At 39.4% G+C, this 22,574-nt stretch overlaps 1 protein-coding gene across 1 annotated transcript in view; it reads left to right on the top strand.

The window, feature by feature from the left end:
• Window positions 1–21,620, top strand: part of Cul5 (cullin 5) — a 45,995-nt gene extending 24,375 nt beyond the window's left edge. Inside the window, exons 8-19 of the mRNA XM_021171863.2 lie at window positions 1,809–1,902; window positions 2,968–3,098; window positions 3,244–3,351; window positions 4,772–4,836; window positions 7,712–7,844; window positions 10,537–10,668; window positions 12,230–12,353; window positions 12,500–12,675; window positions 13,359–13,520; window positions 14,300–14,418; window positions 14,965–15,088; window positions 18,235–21,620. Of these exons, the coding sequence (XP_021027522.1) occupies window positions 1,809–1,902; window positions 2,968–3,098; window positions 3,244–3,351; window positions 4,772–4,836; window positions 7,712–7,844; window positions 10,537–10,668; window positions 12,230–12,353; window positions 12,500–12,675; window positions 13,359–13,520; window positions 14,300–14,418; window positions 14,965–15,088; window positions 18,235–18,429 (1,563 nt within the window). The 3' untranslated portion in view covers window positions 18,430–21,620. The remainder of the gene's footprint in view (window positions 1–1,808; window positions 1,903–2,967; window positions 3,099–3,243; window positions 3,352–4,771; window positions 4,837–7,711; window positions 7,845–10,536; window positions 10,669–12,229; window positions 12,354–12,499; window positions 12,676–13,358; window positions 13,521–14,299; window positions 14,419–14,964; window positions 15,089–18,234) is intronic.
• The last annotated feature ends 954 nt before the right edge of the window (window positions 21,621–22,574 follow it).

The following is a 22,574-nucleotide window of genomic DNA, read 5'->3' as shown; positions in this document are numbered from 1 at the left end:
AGGTCCTAAGATAATTATGGCATAACCAAGATAACATATATTCCCTTAAACGAAAAAAAAAAAAAAAAAAAAAAAAAGAGGGATTGTATGTCATAAAATCATATTCCTGTCTTTCAGCTGAAGCACCAATCCTTGTGAATTATCTGGTTAGTATTGTGGTTTGGCCTTTCACTGCTGACCTGCCTGCTCTCTGAGATATGGTCTTACTTAGCTCATGCTGGCACCTTAACTTCCTGTATAGCTAAGGATGGCCGTGAAACTTGATCTGACTCTCGTCCATCTCCCATGTGCAGGGATCATAGACACATACCACCATGCCTTACTCAGCCCATGTCTCCGTATGTTAAGAAGACACTTTATAAGGCGGCTGATTACTTGTGAGGCTTGGAGAGCTTGATCAGCAGTTAAAAATAGTGGTTGCTCTTCCAGAGGACCCAGGTTCACTTCCTGAATTTATAGGGCAGCTTGCTACCATTTGTAACTTCAATTCCAGGAATTCTGATGCCCTTTTCTGGCCTCCTTGTGTACCAGGAATGGGAGTGGTGCTCTGATATACAAATATGAATACACATATAAAATAGAAGATACTTGTTAGAAATATTTGAATGTTTCAAACTAGAAACTGCCTCATCTACCAGATTCATTTCATTGAGGCAGTTACTAAATCCTGTGTAATTGTCTTGTTTTTTTCAATTTGACTTCCCATTTAAATCTTGTAAACCACAATAACAAGTACATTTTATGTTTATGTATATTTATATATGAAATATCTTAGTATATATATTTACATGTATGTCTGTTTGTAATTTATTTGTACATATCTGCAACAAAAGTTTTATGGAATTATGATCATTGTTTTGAGATGTGATATATTCTGCTGTTTTATTGTTTTATTTTTTACTCTTTTGTGACTTTCTTGGTTTTGGAGATGGGGTCTGGCTGCCTGAGTTTCCCAGGTGCTGGGATTTAAGGGGTTTGCTACCATATCTGGATTTACTGTTCTGTAACATTAAAACAAATCGTCATAGCATTTAAACCTGTCTTTACAACATTTTGAAATACAACAGGCTAGATTTTTGGGATCTGAAAGTGCTGGATTGCCAATCACAACATGTTTCTGTGCAACATTTATTGGAACAGAAGACATTTCAGTGACTGGGCCGTAAGCTTATCTGTTTGTTCCTTCAAATGATTAAACTTAGCTGGTTTTCATCTGCTCTCACTGGGCAGGTACATGGGTGTGTGTCTAGCAGGAAGGCTCAGCTGTTAAGAAAGCACTGTTGCTGCTGAGTTCCTTCATAGTTCATAGCTAGAACTCCAGTTCCAGGGATCTCATGGCCTCTGATGGCACCAACCATGCTCACAGGCAAAACACTCATATGAATAGCATAAAATTAGTGTTTAAAGGGAGGATGCCGGTCTATAGTAGAGTGACATCCCTCAGCAGGTGGGGCAGAACTTCCTACCATATTGGGCAAGAGGCTGTTAACCATGTGTGTATTATTTTTGAATGTTCTTGTATTTTTGGATTATATGTAGAATTAAAATTCTAATACAGATTTCACCAAGTAAGAGAAGTTAGCCAAAGTTTATTTTGTTTGTAACATAAGTTCTGTGGGTTTTTCCCTTTACTTTGGTACAGTAGTATGGTGTGTTCATTGACCCATACATTGACAGCAATCCTGCATAAAGGTAGAGAAAGTCTACTTTCAGCGTACTTACTTTTCTCTTTTTTGTTCAACAGTATGATTTGACTCATTCGTGTGCTGTAAAGCTTATAGTAGCTGTTACTGTTCTTTCTGTTTCAGCTCATGGAATGCTGTGTAAATGCGCTGGTGACCTCCTTTAAAGAGACTATTTTAGCAGAATGCCAAGGCATGATCAAGCGAAATGAAACTGAAAGTAGGTAAAATCTCACAGACAGAACCTTTTAAGAGGGTATCTTTTTTTTTTTAAAGATTTATTTATTTATTATATGTAAGTACACTGTAGCTGTCTTCAGACACTCCAGAAGAGGGCGCCAGATCTCATTACGGATGGCGCTGAGTCACCATGTGGTTGCTGGGATTTGAACTCTGGACCTTTGGAAGAGCAGTCGGGTGCTCTTACCCACTGAGCCATCTCACCAGCCCTTAAGAGTGTATCTTAAATACATCGCCTAATTAATTGCTATTAGGTCATTCTTGTAGATGGAGGTGCATTTCCTCCTGTATAGACCAACACTTATTGTTTGAGAAGGCTTTTGTCTTTTTTTTCCTTGAAGTTGAACTGTGCTTTTACAGACTAGTATAAGTTGTAGACAGTGTAGACTAGAACTGGGTATTTGACTTGTATAGAAATTTGGTGCATCTTTTTAGAAAACTATTGTTTGATGATTCAGTAGGCCTGCTGACCTGAGCTCAGCCTCCAAAGCACAGGTGGTGCAAGGAAGACTCCCAGATTGTCATCTGACTTTGCCATGCTTAGGGTGTGCATTCCCACATGTATGTGCATGTGCTCTCTCACGCACCGGCAATGTTTATCCTGCCCAGCAGTGCTGGCCCACAACTTTAATTGGAGCACTCAGGAGGTAGATGCAGGCGGATCTTGAGATTGAGGTCAGCCTGGACTATAGAGTGAGTTCCAGGACAGCAAGAGCTACAAGGTGAAACCCTATTTTGAAAACAGCAATTAAAAACAAACAACATTTTTCTCTTAAATTTTAGACTTAATTATAGCTACATGATACTAATAATATATTTCAAACTCCCAAGTAACATTTCTTCAGAATCTTATGACTGAAGACATAGCTGCCAATAGTGCCACACACCTTGGGAAGCGGAGGGAGGCAGGTGTCTGTGAGTTTTAGGCCAGCTAGGGCGTAGTGAGACCATGTCACAAAAATAAAAAACAGAAGGCCACAGACATTAATGAAGAAAGAATTTTATTCTTATAAAGTAATTATATGAATGTGTTGTGTCCTTTCAGAGTTACATTTGATGTTTTCCTTGATGGACAAAGTTCCTAATGGGATAGAGCCGATGTTGAAGGATTTGGAGGAGCACATTATAAGTGCTGGCCTAGCAGACATGGTGGCAGCGGCTGAAACCATCACTACTGTAAGTTCCAAAGCCACATCTACAATAGTGGTTGAAACAGCAGATTTACTTTTAAGAAAATAATTTCCCCCAAGTTTAAACCTTAGTATTTTATTAGAATAGTATTTTCTTTTAAAAGCTAATATGAAAAACATTTTGTTTCCAGGACTCTGAGAAGTATGTGGAGCAATTACTTACACTGTTTAATAGATTCAGTAAACTGGTCAAAGAAGCTTTTCAGGATGATCCTCGTTTCCTTACTGCAAGAGATAAGGTGATCTTTCTCTTTGTGGCCATTTTGTATAAACGCTGACACTGTAGAGTTGACTGACTGAGCAGTGGCAGCATACTGCTGAGTTGAGAATTAAGAATGTGGGAACTCAGATTTTCTGTAGAGCACAGCAGCTCTATTTTTTACATTTGGCTTAGTCTTTTTGTATTATTGTAAACTAGGATTCAACCAGGAAGCTTCTCCCTCCTTCATTTTTTCAGGGATATTTTCCTGTGTTTTGAAGGTTCCTGCTGGTTGGATTTTTCTCCATTCTCTCTCTCTCTCTCTCTCTCACTCTCTCTCTCTCTCTCTCTCTCTCTCTCTCTCTCTCTCTCTCNCTCTCTCTCTCTCTCTCTCTCTCTCTCTCTCTCTCTCTCTCTCTCTCTCTCATGTTCTGTTTTGTTTTTAGATAGGGTTTTTCTATGTAGCCATGGCTGACTGGAACTTAGTCTATAAACAGACAGGCTGGTCTGGAACTCAGAAATCTACCTGTCTCTGTTTCTGAGTGCTGGGATTAAAAGCATGTACCCACCACCCTCTGGCTGATAATTTTTCTTTAATATATATTATTTATTTTGCTGGGGTGAGAGAGGGTGTGTATTCTGAGCTGTATTTGAGTATGGAGGTCAGAGGACAACTTCCAAGAGATGGTTCTCTCAAAACTAGGGCATCAGGCTTAGCAGCAACTGCCTTTACCTGTTGAGCCACCTCTGTCCTTTGGTGGAGCTCCTGTGAGAGTTCCTTTAAAGTTAGTTGTTTTTGTGTCCCATAGGAACACAAAAGAAGATGCATTGCATCTTCTCTGACTGTCACAGTTTTCTCAGTGGGAGAGCGCACCATTTGTTGAGGATAGATACTGGAAAGAAAATGTTGGCAGTTTTAGGAGAAAGGAGGTAGAAGAAACTGTTGTTTAGGAAGCTGAGCACGGGCAGGTAGAGGTTATGGTCTCACTCTACTACTGCTAGATAGAATGGTGGTAGTCACATTGTGACAAGGAGTGTGCTGGAATGTTTGAAACAGTTCCCTAGGAGGGCATCAGTGAGGTAGCTTAGAGGATGAGTCACTTGTCATGATATCTTTTCTCTAGAACACGTCAAAGTAGATGGGAGCCTCACGCCACAGCATACACACACATGGCACATCCTGTGCCTACCCCTACACCAATAATAGTAATGTTTTATTTTTAAAAATTACTAAGGCAAAAAAAGAAATAAGTTACTGAGTAAAAATTAAAATTGAGTTGGAGATAAAAGTAATAGTGTATGTATCTTGCAGTCTTCATGCAGTTCTAGCACAACAAAAAAAATAAATAAGTAAACTGAGAAAAATACCTGATTTAGATTTACTTGTCTCAGCGAACATGTAGTTTCTATATTTTAAATATTAAATCTCATTCCATTCCAAATTGGGTTTTATTTTACAGGCATATAAAGCAGTTGTTAATGATGCTACTATATTTAAACTTGAATTGCCTTTGAAGCAAAAAGGGTAAGCTTTTAAACTATTTGTTTAAAAAAATAATTCAAGTTTGGGGGACTATATCACACATTACTGGGCTACTGGGGGAGCATGGGGCACTGTGTCCGTTTGGGTTTTACTTGGGCTTGCTTTTAAGTTTAATTGTTACTGTTTTGTTTAGTTTTTGAGACAAGGCCTTTAGCCTTGAATGGTCTCAACCCCCCCTATGTAGCCAGGGAGGACCTTAAAAGACTTCCTAATCTTCCTGTCTCTACTTCTGAGTGTTGGGATTACAGATTCAGTTCACTGTGCGTGGTTTATTCAGTGTTGGGAAATGAATTGTTATTATCCTATCCAGGGCTTTCTGTATACTAAGCAAATATTCAACCTACCAACTGAGCTATGTCCTTTACCCTTTTTGTTTGTTTGCTTTATGTGTATGAGTATAGTATGTGCCTGGTATCCATATAAGTTAGAAGATAGCCTCAGATCTCACAGAGCTATTTGTGAGCCCCCACGTGTGTGCTAAGAACCCACCATGTCTGGGTCCTTTGGAAGAGCAGCTTGTGCTCCTGATCACTGAGGCACCTCTTAAGTTTCATATCCTTTTTATCTTTTGGTTTTTTATTTGTCTCACTATGTAGCCCTGACTAGCCTTTAAGTTATGTAGATCAGGCCCAATTGACTACAAAAATCATTATCCCTCCACCCATGCTTGGATTAAAGGCATGTGCATCACAACTGGCTTTGTCTCTTGACTTATAAGCATGTGTGTCTACAGAGCCTCCTGCGTCCAGCTCAGACGTGCTGTGTTGTATACCTTACTATTTGGCTGTTGTTGTTCTTAAAATTTTTGCTACCTGTTGCTATTAAAATTCTTCAATATAGAATTTTTTTGAATCTCCTTTGTACCAAAATACTGTTTTAGAAGTTAGAAAATAACTTTTGTTTCAAGTTTTTAGAATCTCTATTAGTCACTAAAAGTTAACTATTCTGAAAGCATACAAAATGACTTTACTCTCATGATATAAAAAAGGAAATGGGTTTGATGTAAACTATGAATTGCCATTTTTAATACATGATCCCCTTACCAAGTATGAGGCCCTTGTTTGATCTCCATCTCAGAAGGAAGTAAACAGGTGAATTGGTCAGGGAATGCACGTACCATGAAGGCAGAAGAGAGAGCGAGACTAGCTGGAGAAGGAAGGAGGAGCAACTAGTTGGAGCAGGGATGCGGGATGCACAAAATGTCAAAATAAAGCCTACTAGTGAGCCTACAAAATAGTTCAACTGATGAAGAGCCAGACAGTCTGAGTTCAGTCCTAGAGATTGCACATGAGATGAGAACTACCTCCTGTAAATTGTCTCTGACTACCATCTAGCTACAACACACAATAAAGGGATTAATTAAATAAAAGAAACTCACTACTTTTCTATACTAAATTTAAACCACAAGTTAAAAGGAAAATAAATCCCTTCATAAAGTGAACTGGTTCATGCTAAATAAAACTTAGAGAAAAATGGAACCTTAGAATTTGGACTACTGGGGGGCTGGAGAAATGGCTTAGCGGTTAAGATCACATCTGCTCTTCTAGAGGTCTTGAGTTCAATTCCCAGCAACCACATGGTGGCTTACAACCATCTAAGCTGGGATCTGATGCCCTCTTCTGCCATGCAGGTGTACATACAGATAGGGCGCATTCATTTACATACAATAAATTTTAAAAAGAATTTGGACTACTAATTAATTTGACTTAGGTACAGCATCCCTTCTTACAGTTTATAGCTGAAAATTAGCACTTCTTAGAAATTTGGTGCCAGGCATGGTGGCGCACGCCTTTAATCCCAGCAATGAGAGGCAGAAGCAGGCGGATTTCTGAGTTTGAGGCCAGCCTGGTCTACAAAGTGAGTTCCAGGACAGCTAGGGCTATACAGAGAAACCCTGTCTCAAAAAACCAAAAAAAAAAAAAAAAAAAAATGTTGTGTGGTGTGTTCCTTTAATTTAGCACTCCTGAGAGTACAGTGAGAGGATCTTGAGTTTCAGACCAAACTGGACTTTATAGATCCTGTCTTCAAAAATAATAAAATAACACTCCTTTAATCTGAGCACTGCAGAGTCAAAGGCAGGAAGATCACTTGAATTTGAGGCCTACAAAATGAGTTCCAGGACAGCCAAGACTATACAGAGAAACCCCGTAAAAAATAAAAACAAGCAAACAAAAGAAAGAAAAAAGTAAAGATTAAAAATAAAATCTTAAAAATTAAATAATGTGAAAGGAGCAAAGATTTATTGTTTTGTCAGCTCATGATGGCAGCGAGGGTGTAACGGCAAATTATATCACAGCTGATAGGAAATAGTGACACCAGAAATAGGCCAGGGAAGATACAGCCCTGAAGAATGCCCATGCCTATGGTGCCTGGTAACCTACTTCCTGAATGAGGCCATAGCTAGTAGTCTCTTCACAATTTGAATCCATAACAGATGATAGCAGAGACTAGCCCTAACTGGAAACAACCCTCACAGATACAGCCACCGGGTGTATCTCAGTGAAATCAGGTTGGCAGTCAAGGTTAATTTACCACTAAAGGTAAACTTGTAGCAGCATCCAGACTACTTAGGCACTCACTCGTGAGGGGGACATAAGTGGTTGATGCTAGGCCTGTGCTTCTGGGGAGAAAAACTGGAATGAGGTGCATGCCTCACAGGTTGAGACTGTTTAGTTCATACCTGGATTAAAGTGCTCACCTCTTCCCGTGCAGAGTGAGGGGCGAACCCACTGTTGTGTCCTCATGATTCTCCCACACACAGTGCCATTGCCAACTCTCCATCACCAGTGCTGTGGATACAAAGATGTTTGGGTGATTTGAGTATTCCAGTAAAGGACAGCTATGTTTTCTTTTCTAGAGTGGGGTTGAAAACTCAGCCTGAGTCAAAATGCCCCGAGTTGCTTGCCAATTACTGTGACATGTTGTTAAGGAAAACGCCATTAAGCAAAAAACTAACATCTGAGGAGATTGAAGCAAAGCTTAAAGAAGTGGTAAGTACACTTTTTATTTCATGTCTTTATCAGTAAATATTTATTTCCTGCGCTAGGTAAGGAAAACGTTTGTATCCAAATCAGTGTCCTCCATCAGTGGAGTAAAGGACTTGCTGTGCAAGCATGCGGACCTGAATGTGGACCCCTGCACTCACATAGAAACGCCAGACGCTTTGTGTGGGCTGTGCAGCTGAGGTCCAGCCCTGGGGTGAGCATGTAGTGCCAGAGACAGGTAGAGTACAGGGCTCACTGACTAACCAGTCTTGTTGAACCAGTGAGCTCTAGGTTCAGTGGAAAACCTTGTCTCAAAAATTAAGGTGGACTGGAGAGATGATCTGCAGTAACAAGTTCTCACAACCATCTGCAACTTTAGTTCTAGAAGATCTGACATCCTCTTATGACTTCCACAGGTTCCACATGGAGGAACACTCATACACATAAAATATATTTAAAGAAATAAGGTGCCGGGCGTCGTGGCACACGCCTTTAATCCCAGCACTTGGTTTACAAAGTGAGTTCCAGGACAGCCAGGGCTACACAGAGAAACCCTGTCTCAAAAGAGAGAAATAGAGGAAGGTGCCAACCTCTGGCCTCCATAACACACACATGCAGACTCCACACAGATAAAAATGTATTTATTTGTAAAATTATAAAGTTTTACAGTGTAACACACTTCATAAGGTATCTAGTTATACATAAAATTTTTATTCAGTGCCTTCCTGAAAAGAAACTATCATCTCTTTATTCCTAACTGTGTGTGTGCATGCCTTTTCCTGCGTGTGGATGCTGTGCTTGCCTGAATGTGGTCGTAGAAATGGACTTCAGCCTATGCATGCTAACCTGGCACTATGCTATTTAATTACATCTCCAGCCCTTTGTTTTTCTGGTTCTCTTCAATGTTGCTGGTTGACCTTATCATTATCATCAACCTGCCTCTTTCTTCTGATTGCTGGACTACAGGCATGCATCTCCTGTTTTTTTTTTTTAATTAATTAATTTTTTATTAATTGCTTTATTTGTTTACATTCCAAATGTTGCTCCCCTTCCTGCCCCTCCCCCCAAGAGTTCTTCACTTCATCCCCCTCCCCTTTGCCTCTGAGATGTCGCTTTCTACCCCTCCTTCCACCTTCCTGGGGTACCCAAGTCTCTACAGGATTAGGTGCATCTTCTCCCACTGAGGTCAAACAAGGAAGTCCTCTACCACATATGTGCAGGGGAGACACGGACCAGCCCACGTGTGCTCTTTGGTTGGTGCCTTAGTCTCTGGGAGCTCCCAGGGTTCCGGGTTAGTTGTTACTGTTGGTCTTTCTATGGGGTTGCAATCAGCTCTTTCAATCCTTCCCCTAGACATAGGGTCCCCTACCTTAGTCCAGTGATTGGATGTAAGTATCTGCATCTGTCTTAGTCAGCTGCTGCTAGAGCCTCTCAGAAAACAGCCAGGCTAGGCTCCTGTCTGCAAGCACAACATGGCATCAGCAATAGTGTTGGGGTTGGTCCTGCATATGGGATGGATTCCAAGGTGGGCCTGTCATTGGATGGCTTTTCCTTCAATCTCTGCTCCATTTTGGTCCCTGTATTTCTTTTAGTTAGGATCAATTCTGGGTCAAAAATTTTGAAGGTGGGTTTGCCCCCTCCACTGGGAGGCCCTGTCTGTCTACTGGAGGTGACCTCTTTAGGTTCCCTCTCCCTCTCTCACATCCCAGGTCTCAGGGCCTTTCTAGAGGTTTCCCCCACCCTCCTGGTTTCTTTCTTGATACATTAGTTAATTAAAGTCACTTTCTGTTAAAGAATAAAAATTAAGTGGACTATGTTGTGCTTTGTGTGTGTGTGTGTGTGTGTGTGTGTGTGAGAGAGAGAGAGAGAGAGAGACAGACAGACAGACAGACAGACAGAGACAGACACACAGAGAGAGAGAGAAAGAGAGAGAGAGAGAGATGAGAATAGATGAAAATAAGTTTATATGTACATTAGTGTTTTGCTTACCATGCATGTGTGTGTGAGGGTGTCATATTCCCTGAACTGCAGTTACAGACAGTTGTGAGGTGCCAAGTGGGTGCTAGGAATTGAACTTGTGTCCTTTGGAAGAGGACTAGTGCTCTTTAACTGCTGAGCTATCTTTCCAGTTCCTTGGGTCCTCCAGGTTGGTTGTTAGTAACATTATTTTAGCCCAGGAATGCCGAGAGGTGTGTATAATGAGGAAAACATGACATAAGCACAGGCAGAAAGGCCGGGGAGATGATTGCTGTCACACAGGGAGGATTAAGATGCGCTGAGAAGTTGCTATTAGTTTTCCCATAAGGTCTTAGCACATTTATATGCAGTCTGAGAAATTTGGATTAGTAGGAACTAAAAGATGAGTTGATTTAAAGTCTCAAGTGTGTAGCTAGACATAGTGCTGCACCTTTAATCCTAACATGCAGGAGGCAAAGGTAGGTGAATCTCTGGGCTTGAAGCCGGCCTGGTGTATGTAATGAGTTCCAGGACATACCCTGTCTCAAAAATAAATGAACGGATGAATAGAAGCAAGATTTGCTGTGGAGCAGTTACTTAGAGTTAGTTTCTCAGAGATGAGTACTCTAATAGGCCTGTCTTTGTAAATCTCTTCAACTTTGCTGTTGGGGATATAGAAAGGTCTACGTGAAAGAAATGGCTGAGTATATAAGAATTGAAAGGAATTTTGTCTTCTGTGCAGCTCTTGGTACTTAAATATGTACAAAACAAAGATGTTTTTATGAGGTATCATAAAGCTCATCTTACTCGACGTCTCATATTGGACATCTCTGCTGATAGTGAGATTGAAGAAAACATGGTAGAGTGGCTAAGAGTAAGTACAACAATTTTAAAAAATTTTATTGGTGGTGTGGTCTGTTAAATGTTTTGTCTACATGTTAGTGCATGTAGAAGAGAAAACAGCTAGAGAGGTGCAAGTGTCTTATTAAATAGAATTGCTAGTGTGGGGAGGCCTCAGAGACTATTCCAGAGAGATGTGGACAGCCCAAAAGAGTGTAGTAGGGAGTTAAGGTGGAGGGAAAAAGCAGCTGAGAGAATCAAATTTGGCGGGTGGCAGAAGCCAGCAGAAACAAATAATCCATACATTCCTTAGGACAGTCATCTCAGCAGCTTGGATAGGAGCTGCTGAGTTCCTTGGGGAGGGAACTCATTTAAGTCACTGCCTTGGTTTCTACAAAAGATGAATGAAAAAAAAAATGGAAGAAAGAAAGAAAAAGCAAAGGATGTGACTGCTGCTGTAGGTGTGGTGGAGGAGAAAGCTTATTGTAAACAAAAGGGAGACACAGCCAGAGGCAGACACAGCTGGGAGAGTCCAGAGGGGTCATGACCCTGAGCCATGAGAGGAGAGAGGAAGGTGAAGGGAGAGACTGGAGCCAGATTTAGCAGAGGTACAGAATGGGGGAGGATAACCAAAATGTCTGGAGTAGGGGGCTGAGGGGTGCCAGGAGAACTCAGAGGCCACGTCTGCTTTGATATGTTAAATAAGCATCTCAGATAGGCATCTTGGTTGACTGTTTCGGATTTGAAATTTAACAGACTCCTACCTTGGTGTAGGAATTGAATGCAGAGTCCTTTCAACAAGCACCTTTACCTGATGAGCCATCTCATTTGCCTAAAGTGTTTTTTTTTAATGCTTCTGTTATTGATACAGCATATTATTCATGTGCATGCTAAATTAATTGTTTTAGCATTGCTATTAATGTCAGACAGATTCGTTTTATAAGAATATATAGTAAAATATATGAATAGTATCTAATAAAGTGAATTTTCTTAAATTTAATCTTGCTTTCTTTTTACTGTTGTACTTTCATTTCCACTCACTCTCAATTTTAACTGATTTTACTTAAGTAGTATCCAAGACAAAAGAGCAACTTTTTTTAACCATGTCTGGTAAGAAATGCTTAACTATAGACATATTTGTAAATAAATAGTAACCGCTGTAATTTTTTAAGAGACTGGAGTGGTAGTTCCTAACTGTAAATAAAGGAAGTGTAGAGGCTTAGAGGATCATCTTCCTCGAATTTGTCAAGGCCATCCTGATGAATGGGTTTGTTCTTTTTAGTTAGTGGCCACGCACAAAGACCCTTAGCTATATGACTGAGCTATACCAGTGACAGCCTTCTGTCATTTGTCCTGACTGTATGGATTGAGGAGTTAAAGGTGTAGGTTGCAGTCCATGCAAACAAATTTATCTTACATAGTGTCTACAGTAGTTGGGGTGGGAGCTGATTTTATTCACACTGTGGTAACTGAAATCCATGCACACTGGAATTGAACAGAACAAAGAGTACCAAAACAACTGTTTATTTAATACGAATCATGCAATAGTATTGATTACACTGTATATAATTATTATCTGTCTTTTATTTTCATAGGAAGTTGGTATGCCAGCAGATTATGTGAACAAGCTTGCTAGAATGTTTCAGGACATAAAAGTATCTGAAGACTTGAACCAAGCTTTTAAGGAAATGCACAAAAATAATAAGTTGGCATTACCAGGTATTATTTATAATTACATATAAGTATATTTTTAAGCTTAAAAAAATCTTTCTTTTTCTTTTAACAAAATCTTTCTTAAACAAGATTTTTCACCAAATTTTAACTTGTCTCAAAATATTTATAATATCTGATTTTCTTACTTGCAGCTGATTCAGTTAATATAAAGATTTTGAATGCTGGTGCTTGGTCTAGAAGCTCTGAGAAAGTCTTTGTCTCACTTCCTACTGAACTGGAGGATTTGATACCTGAAGTAGAAGAATTTTACAAAAAAAATCATAGTGGTAGAAAATTACATTGGCACCATCTCATGTCAAATGGAATTGTAAGTAGATGGACTGTCAGTTTGTGTGTCAGTAGAAGGAGTCACTTAAGGGCTGTAGAGATGTTTCTGTGGTTAAGAGCTCTGCTTTTCCAGAAGATCTGGATTCAATCCAGGCAACCACATAGCAGCTCACAGAGTTATAACTTCAATCCCAAAGAGATTTGATGCCCTCTTCTGGCCTCTACAGGCTTATACGGTGCATAGGCATCTATGCAAACAGAATACCCACACATGTAAAATAAAGTAAAAACAAAACAAAAAGGTAAGAACAAGAACAGTGGCTGCGTCCCTAGTTTTCAGGACTGTAGTTTTCATCATTGTGTTGCTTACCAAACAAACCTCTTGACTGTAGAATCCAGTCTGATCCCCAACCCTCTCTGTCTCCCTGCAAAAAGGAGGGCAAGGGAGAACCTGCTTTTAAGGCAACTGATAAGCAGTTTCCTCACCATTTCTACTTCAAACACATTGGACAGAATGAAGTCATGTGACCACATTGAGCTGCAGGGAGATCTGGGAGATGCATCGTATGTGTGCTAAGATTATTACCTCTGAGTAAGGAAGAATGGGTCTTGGGGAAAACTAGCAATCTCCTTTCCCCATAGTATCTTATGTGCATTTACTAGGTATTGGAATAAGCTTCATGAACAAATGAGTTACTTATTAAAGCCCATTATCTATTACAGATAACATTTAAAAATGAAGTAGGTCAGTATGATTTGGAAGTAACCACGTTTCAGTTGGCTGTGTTGTTTGCATGGAACCAAAGGCCTAGAGAGAAAATCAGCTTTGAAAATCTAAAACTTGCAACGGAACTCCCTGATGCTGAACTTAGAAGGACTTTATGGGTTTGTTTTATTTTCTGTTTGGCTTTGTTTTTAAAATAGCATTGTGTCACATAGCTGGGATGGCTTCTAAAATTGGTTTTTTGGTGCTGAGAGTTAAATCTCCAGCCTTGTACATGTTAGGCATACATTCTACCACTAAACTACATAACTAAGCTACTGTAAATTTTTTTTCATTCATGACACTCTAAATATGACTTTCCACACAAAATGTACAATATTGAGGAATTTATAAAAAACAATATGAAAAGAGGCTAATTACCAAAGTGGAAAAGGAAAGAGGGAGAGAGTGAGCTGGTGGTAAACAAAGACACACTACAGTTACGTTTTATAGTCAGAGTGAGTTAGTTCTTCTCAGTTTATAAAGTGCGCCAAGGCTTTCTTGGCTATAACTGCATTTAGTTCTGACTCTGTAATATGAACTCCAGAATAAACTGTTTCCACTGGACACAACTGCCTATATATTACTGGCAGGTAGTTTACTGTAGTCCTGTGTATCAGTCCTAATTGCTTGTGTCACTCACTATATGTGTAGTAAGAGAACATTTATTGCTTTCTCTGAGCCAGCTCTTTCCTTTCCCCTCTTGATTATGCATTTACATTGTCATGTGCTTCATGTACTGCATAAAAGTCTGGATTGTGATTTTGTACATTTGTACATACATAATTTACTGCATGAGTTTGAGCTATAGATTGTCTAGAAGTCATTCTTGCCTGTGTGGGAGAGTTGAACTATCACTCCACATAATTTACTGTGTTAATTGTTTTCTTTTTCTTCATAGTCTTTAGTAGCTTTTCCCAAACTCAAACGGCAAGTTTTGTTGTATGACCCTCAAGTCAACTCACCCAAAGATTTTACAGAAGGCACCCTCTTCTCAGTGAACCAGGACTTCAGTCTCATGTGAGTAAGCTCGGGCTGCTGAACGTTCCAGGGCTTTGTTTTTATTAAGGTGATTGTTTTTCTTATGTGATATTAAAAACAGTAAATGAATAGTGTCACTAAATCTGTTGTCATTACATTTTTTAATTAGACCAAAAGGTAGAGGGGCTGGATAAAACTGCTTTATTTAGGCAGAGCTGTTTATCTGAAGACTCAATCAGATGATGCTGCATAAAACTCTTTTGCTTTAATTATTATTATTTTCGGGGCAATGTAATTTATTTTCTTCTGAGGAATGCAGTCATGGTCAGCAGAGGTTTTATTTTTTGAAAGAATCACATTTTTTAAAAAAAATTCTGTTTGAAACAGGTAGACCAGCCTCAAACTAACCCCGACCCTTCCCCCACTAGGACTATGGTGATTACAGACCAAGTTCTACCATCATAGGCATAGGGACTGCTTAAAGGAAAGCTGTATGAACAGCTCTGAATGTTAATTTTAAGAATACTTATAAAACTTCAGACATTGTGCTGTAATAAATGTTTAACACTTTGATATTTTTTGTAGAAAAAATGCAAAAGTACAGAAAAGGGGGAAAATCAATTTGATTGGACGCTTGCAGCTCACTACAGAACGAATGAGAGAAGAAGAAAATGAAGGGATAGTTCAACTAAGAATATTAAGAACCCAGGTTTGTAAAGGGAAAAGGAATGTCTGAATTTTTAAAAGCTTCTTTGAAAAAAACAAACCTTCAAAGTTGAACATGGTGACACATTGTTTTAACCTCAGCCCTCTGGAATTAGAGGCAGACAGATCTCTGTGAGTTAGGCCTGGTCTGTAGAGGATTTCAGAACAGCCAGGACTTCCTAGAGAGACTCTGCCTCCAAAATAAAAAAACCCCACAAAAACAACAACAACCAAAAAAACCCCTTCAAACATTGAATTAAAAGCCATGAAAGTTATTTATTCATAAATAAGAGCTAATGCTCATTTTATTAGTAATTAAAAATTAATTTATCATTGCTACCAGAAATGCTCTTATGGGTTGGAAGTTTCTAATAAATTCTGATGTATTTTTTGGATAAAATCTTGTTTTTTACTTACGTCTCTTTTGATACGCAACTGGATAGATGTATCTCAATAATAACTTAGAATTTGTAGAATTCAAGTATTTAAAATTTAATTTTGATGTGCCCATAGGAAATTTGTTTTATTTAGCACAAAAAGCATTATCTGATGTATTTTCCTTTGAAAAAGGTGTTAAAATTAGGATTAAGATGGCTTATTTATTACTAGAAAGATAAGATGGCTCCGTTTGTCACTTGACACCAACCTGACAACTTGCCCTGTCCTGGGGACCCACATGGTGGGAGAAGAGAACAGATTTCTTAAGAAAATTGTCCTCTTGTCTCCACTACATGAAAATAAATACAATATAATATGAAAAAATAGAGCTTGTCAGGTGATGGCTCAATAGGTAATGTAATTGACAACCTGAGTTCAATTCCAGAAATTTACTTGATGTAAGGAAGAAACCAGCTCTCACAGTTGTCTTCTGACCTTCGAACGTGTAGAAGAGCAGCACACATGCACATGTACACATACAAAGAGGTTTTTAAAACCTTTTAATGTATTGCAAACCAGTAGTTATTTTAATTTTAGAAAAAGTCTCTTAACGGGACTGCTCTTTTTGTTCTAATTTTATAGTTTTTATTTAATATAATTAAATTCTGGTGCCAGTTTGAAGCACAAAAAAGATGAAAAGTTTTCATGGTCCTATAATCTTCACATTCCTGGATGAACAGACTTACCTTTTTTTTCTTTATATTTTTGTGGTAAAATCCTATTTGTAATCTGATAAAAGCCTGGTATCATTGGACAGGATGACTCATCAGGTAACAGAAGCCTGGTGATCTGAGTTTGATCCCAGGAAGCCACTTACAGATGTTCCAGGACAGCCACGGCTGCACAGAGCAGCAAAGCCTGCCTCAGACATACTAACCAACCAACCAGAGACGGAGAGAGCTGACCTTAGAGAGCTGTCTTCTGACTTCCACATGCGTACTATGGCATGTACTTATAAACATGTAATATATAGTGTATGCACAAAAAAACTTAAATAAAAACCCTTGTAGCTGGATGTACCATAAATTATCTAGCCGGGCGTGGTGGCGCACGCCTTTAATCCCAGCTCTTGGGAGGCAGAGGCAGGCAGACCTCAGACTTTGAGGACAGCCTGGTCTACAGAGTGAGTTCCAGGACAGCCAGAGCTATACAAAGAAACCCTGTCTTGAAAACAACAAAATCATCATCATCATCATTCAGTATCAATGGCAAGACTGTCATACCTGTACAGGAAAGCTGACGGGATTTTATCCTGCTGAACGCTAGGTTCCCGAGCCTATTTGTATTATTAGTACCAGGGGTTAAGTACAGTGTCCACAGGAAATTAGTTCAAGGATTTCCTGCAGGTCCCAGAGTTTTTTGTATAAAATATTCACCCTACAGGCTTTATACTATATATTTAAATAATCTTTAGGTCATCATAGCACCTAATAGAGTATAAATGCTGTGTGCCTAGTCACCATACTGTGTTGTTTAGGAGGCAAAGTTTGTGTGTTTAATACAGATGCAACTATCATAGGTCTAATTATATTTTTGTGGTTGGTTGGTTGGTTGGTTGGTTATTTGTTTTGTTTTGGTTGGTTGGTTTCCTTCTTGAGACAGAGTTTCTCTGTGTAGCCCTGGTTGTGCTCGAACTCACTTTATGGACCAGCCTGACTCAGAGGTCTGACTGAGATTAAAGGCATGGACCACCATACTCAGCTCACAGTTAGTTCTCTTGTTCATTCAGTCTGTGGGTATGGAGCTCATAGATACAGAGAACCAACTGTTTTCTCTTTTGCATTTCCTTTACTAGGCTTTACTAAGGCACCTTGTTGCTTTTAGTTGCCTAAGAAAAGCTAACGCTTAATGATGATTACAGTAGGTGTACTTTGCAGGTAATGTCATTGCCAATTTCCATGTAGTTTAAAAATCACCAAGAACGTAATTGGTAAAATTGACTTAGGTGAAACTTTTTGATTTCTTTAGAAACATTTAATCATCAAAAAAATGAATTAAATCAATAAAAGTAAAAACAGGATCTGTGGTAAATTTTGCTATCACTTTATTAGTCTAGTTAATATGTAGTGTTTACTGATTTTTAAGAGTAGATACCCATGGTTCTTTTCTGTTATGCAAAGATACACATTAATATTAGGCAAATTTGTATAAGTGGAGCCTTATGTCTTACTTTTATCTATTTATTTGTATGTGTGTGTGGTCATATGTGTATGTATAGGTCTCAGCACAACTCTTTAAGAATTGATACTATTTTTCCACCATGTTGGTCCTAGGGCTGTAGTTAGGTCACCGTGCTTGTTAGCAGACAAGCGCCTTTACCCTCTGCGCTCGCTTGCTGCCATAGCAGCACTCACCTGTTTGCTCATGGTATCTAGAACTCCAGCTCCAGGGCATCCAGGGCTTTTTTTCCCAGCCTTTTCAGGCAACAGACTTGAATGTGATAGAGTCATATGAGGAGACAAACATTCAAATGCGTTATTAATTTTAATAAATTTTAATAAAACAATAGAGAGAGCATAGGTTAATTTTGGCTTCCTTCTTTGTGAAAGTGTAATGGAAAAAACTGTAGCTGCTGAGTAAGTCTCCAGGTGATGACCTGGGGCTGCTGGACAGTGTGGGTGGTGTTAGAAGTAATATAGGAAAAGTTACTGGTTTGCTTTGCTCAAATGAATTGAATGTATTAATGTACTTTCATTTTCATTTTTCTCTTAGGAAGCCATCATACAAATAATGAAAATGAGAAAGAAAATTAGCAATGCTCAGCTGCAGACTGAATTAGTAGAAATTCTGAAAAACATGTTCTTGCCTCAGAAGAAGATGATAAAAGAGCAGATCGAGTGGCTGATCGAGCACAAGTACATCCGGAGGGACGAGGCCGACATCAACACCTTCATATACATGGCGTAGCCGGGCCGGCTGCCGCACGCGCACACCTGGAGACCTGGGCAGAGGCTGTCCCAGTCCGAGCTGGAGGGAGGTTTATGTGGACTTTGATTACATAAATATTAAACTCTGCCTTACCTTACAAAACGACTCTATTTTGCCAGTCACATTAGTTAGCATGATGGCATCCCTTCATGTTGCACACTCTTTAACAGCATGCTGTTTTGTGGAGAAAACTGCATTCATGAAGAGCCCATTATGAACTTTCAAAGTCAATTCAATTTTTACCCACCTAGAGAAACAACATGTTGGAAGGGTGAGGGTGGGGGTCTTTTTGCTTCTTTTATCCCCTTTTCCTCTTCAAAGGAATATACTTGCACAAGGAAAGATTTTCAGATATTCATGCACTGAAAAATGCTGGGGATTTTTGTTTCTTTGTTTGTTTGGTTGGTTTTTTTTTTTTTTTTTTTTTTTTTTTAATGAAATTAAAGCTAGACGTAGCACTAAGCTACTTCTGATGCAAAGAATGAATCGTCAACACTGTGCTGGGCAAGGGCAGGCATACGTGAAGACACGTGTGCCAGTGTCAAGTTGTTTGTCAAACACTGCTTTCACTTTAGTGACTGGATCTTAATGGTAACCTGAAAGTGGTATTAAATATTTCTACCTTATAAATCCTGATTTTCCTTGAGCAGGAGAGTGCTGTTTAGTTATTTGTTGTTAAATGATAAAGATTTGGGATTTTTCTTTTAAACCTTGTATGGCTGGAGAGCTTGTTTTGAAAACACAGTTTATAATGAATGTCGCTTCACCTAAAAAATGTATGGGTATAGGTACATTATTGATTGCAGAATCAGAATCTTGAAGCAAAAATTCAGTGTGTTACTAATACATTTAGTGCTCATGCGTCTAATATTTATTATACTGCACCTGGATTTGTTGAAAACAGTGCAGACATATTGTGATGCAGTGCGGTGAGAGAGCTGCTTCCTTACCTGTAGCACAGGGTCATTTGCTGATTGAGAGTGTTGTGATTAGGGATTTAGCACCTCAGCTTTCTGGGAAGACGTTCTCTATTTAAAGTAATAATTACCTGCCACTTGGCAGGGAGAAAGGTGAGGTTACAGCCTGCAACCTGAAAAGCACTCACAGTTGTTCTTCTTAACATGAGCAGTAACCTTGCCAAATATGTACATAGATTTATATATTTTAAAAATAAACATTTTTAAAATGTTCAGAGGGCAACATCTACCTTGCTCCTCTCAGTGATCCAGAGCGGTGACTCAGGACTTTACAGAGCAGTGGAAACTTAGAGATTGAAGACTCAAGCAACTGAAGAGAATTATTCCCCAGCAGGAAAAATGGCTCCCTGTGGATTTTTACTCATTGTGGTGCACGTTTCGAGTTTTCTTGCAAATTTTAGAACTTTTGATGTTTTTGAAGTAGTATTTTGAAGTATGGTTCTGAAGCTAGCAGAAGATGGAGTGTTGAGAAGCATACAGTATTATCCTATTACCACAGTGGGCTGTGGATCTGCCCTGCTGCTCAGCAGCTGGGAGCTCCTTGCTGGAAAGAAGTAAAGTATATATTAGATGTTTAAGGTTTTGATTATTATAGTCATATATCTGTTCTGAAACTCATAGGAAGTTGGAAGTGCATGTGTGCTTGCTGTGCCCTGCAGCTCTGAGGTGATGGCTAGAGCAGGTGTGCAGAGCATACTCAGTACCTGCTGCTCTACCACGTGGAGGATGGGACATCCGGAATTCAGAGGGATAGTTTTATAATGACTGTGGCCCTTCTGTTCAATAGCTTGGTGTTGGCAAATTTTCCTGTCCCAATACCAGAATGCCAAAGGAGGAAACAATCAAGGGAAAAATTTTAGGCCATTTCTTAATGTTTAAGATTTGTCATTTTAAACCATCATTTTTCTTAGAACATCTTTGAAATTTCTAATCGCTTTGGTCATTTAAGAATGAGAGATGTGATGTTTTGATTTATAAAGGCAAACTTAATGCAAAGTGGGTAACACTAAATCCATAGCAAAGTTTTTTATTAAATTTTTATAAATTTTTTAATAGTTAATTATGTCCTAATTGTATTTTGGGGAATGAGCAGCAGTAAATACCACAGACTTAACAATTTTCATCCTTTTTTTAAAATATCTATACAAAAGTGTAACTACCGTTTTGGTGTTGATCAAAACTATTTCGTTGACAAGGTGCCTATACCATTGTTGAGATTTTCTTTACATGTTTCATGAGCAGATCTGATAATTTACCTGAAGCTCCAGAACCACTGGCCACCCTGTCTGACCTCTCCTCTCCCTCCCTGCAGACTTCACAATCTTGCTACCTGAGCAGGGCCAGACATGCCACAGTGGAGGGAAGGAGAGCTCAGCTCCCACTTACACCAGGGAGGCATTGTTAAGTGAATGGTATCTTACCGCAGGCTCAGATTTGAGCACTGCTGTCTACCTAAGGTGGCACCATCTGTAAATGCTAACCTGTCGCCAACTCACGGCCAGAGTAAGGAGACAGGGAACAGATTCATGCAGTGGAAAGGGGAGACTCCTGGTTGCGCAGTTAGAAACATGTGAGGCCGTCATCATTCTAATAATTTCATAAGGATCCTCAATTAAATTCTGAAGTCTCCAACTCTTACAGTTATTGGAAGAGATCCCTGAGTTTACCAGCTTCTTCATTGAAAGCTCTTACTCTTTGTGCATAAATATTAAAGTCTCCAAAAAGGTGAACTGTTCATCATTCTTATTTTCTTTAACTCATTAAATTGAATATGATATCGTTAGCTCTGCTCCAAGGGCAAATTTTCAAGTTCAACCTGGGTGAAATATTTGCTAGTTTACAGAAAGATTTGCTATCATAAACTCAAGCTGGCTCTTCTGTTTTTGTGTGAATGACTGGGATGCTGCCACACGTTGTCCCAAGGTCACAGTTATGAGAGAAACACTGTTTGAGAGCATTCCTGTCATCTGCACTATGTGTGGTCTGGAGTTCCTATGGTGTAGTCTCTCATCATGACCTGTACAGTTTTGAATGTGCACCACTACATACCGAGATGAGACTGTACAGTTTTCCCATGGTAGCAGTTTCTGTATGCAGTAGGCTGAAATATTTTGATGAACGCTTAATTTTTGGATTTTATTTTTTAAGTTGTATAATTTATTTTCTTGCAAAATAAAAGTGTAATATAAAACATTTCATCTATCCAGAAAATCTTGATGTTCTACCATAAAAATTTTTACAACAGTAAAAAATTTTGGCAAGCCAGGGCAGTATCATGTACCTTTAATCCCAGCATTCCAGAGACAGAGGCAGAAGATCTCTTGAGTTCAAGGTTAGCCTGGTGTACTGGTAAGTTCCAGGCCAGTGAAGACTAGCCTGTCTTTACACTCAATGAAAATGAAACAATTGGAGAGGACTGAATCTGTGGTCCAGATGCTTGGGAGGAGGTGGTAGCTCATTGTTCAGGCCCAGCTCAAGACTAACATGGACAAGCATAGTGAGACCGTCTCAATAAAGAACATTTTGTTTTGTGTTGGGATATAAATAGTAAACTGTAGCCACCATAAAGACCAGAAATAAGACATGACCGTTGGGTTAATGAATACATGACCGACTTCCTAAAGGCTAGGACTTTTGCCTTCACTCGGATTGGGGGAATTGAGGAATAGGGATGACTGGGCCACAACAAACCATGAGGTTAACCTGAGCCAAACTGAGATTAATAATTAAGCTTTGATTTTAGGCTTCTTGTAAGAGTGCATTACAAAGCTTTAGCAGTCCTGCCCAAGGCATTTTGATACAGTATCTTAATGAGGAAAGAACACCCCCACCCCCCAAGGAAACAGTAGGCTTTACTGTTGTGGCCTGCCCGCAGTCCACAACACGAACGGTTCAACTGAGAATGGCAGTTCGAGCTGAAAAGAGAGGAATCTAGACTGGGCGGAAGAAAGAACGGAGCTAAGACAACATTCTGATCAAAGCTCAATTTTACTATTTCCAGACACTCAGTTATAAAGGAAGGGGGAGGGAACCCAATATCCCGCCAAGTAACTCAGGGTCCAGTAGCAGGANGAACACGTGTGTGCCTCCAGGCAGCAAAGGCAGGTTCCAGCAGTAGGCGTGGCAGGACGAATGAGCAGGTAGCTC

The sequence above is a fragment of the Mus caroli genome, chromosome 9 (assembly GCF_900094665.2).
Source record: "Mus caroli chromosome 9, CAROLI_EIJ_v1.1, whole genome shotgun sequence".
NCBI lineage: Eukaryota > Metazoa > Chordata > Mammalia > Rodentia > Muridae > Mus > Mus caroli.
The sequence above is the reverse complement of the archived record's forward strand: the minus strand, read 5'-3'. Positions and strand labels throughout refer to the sequence as shown.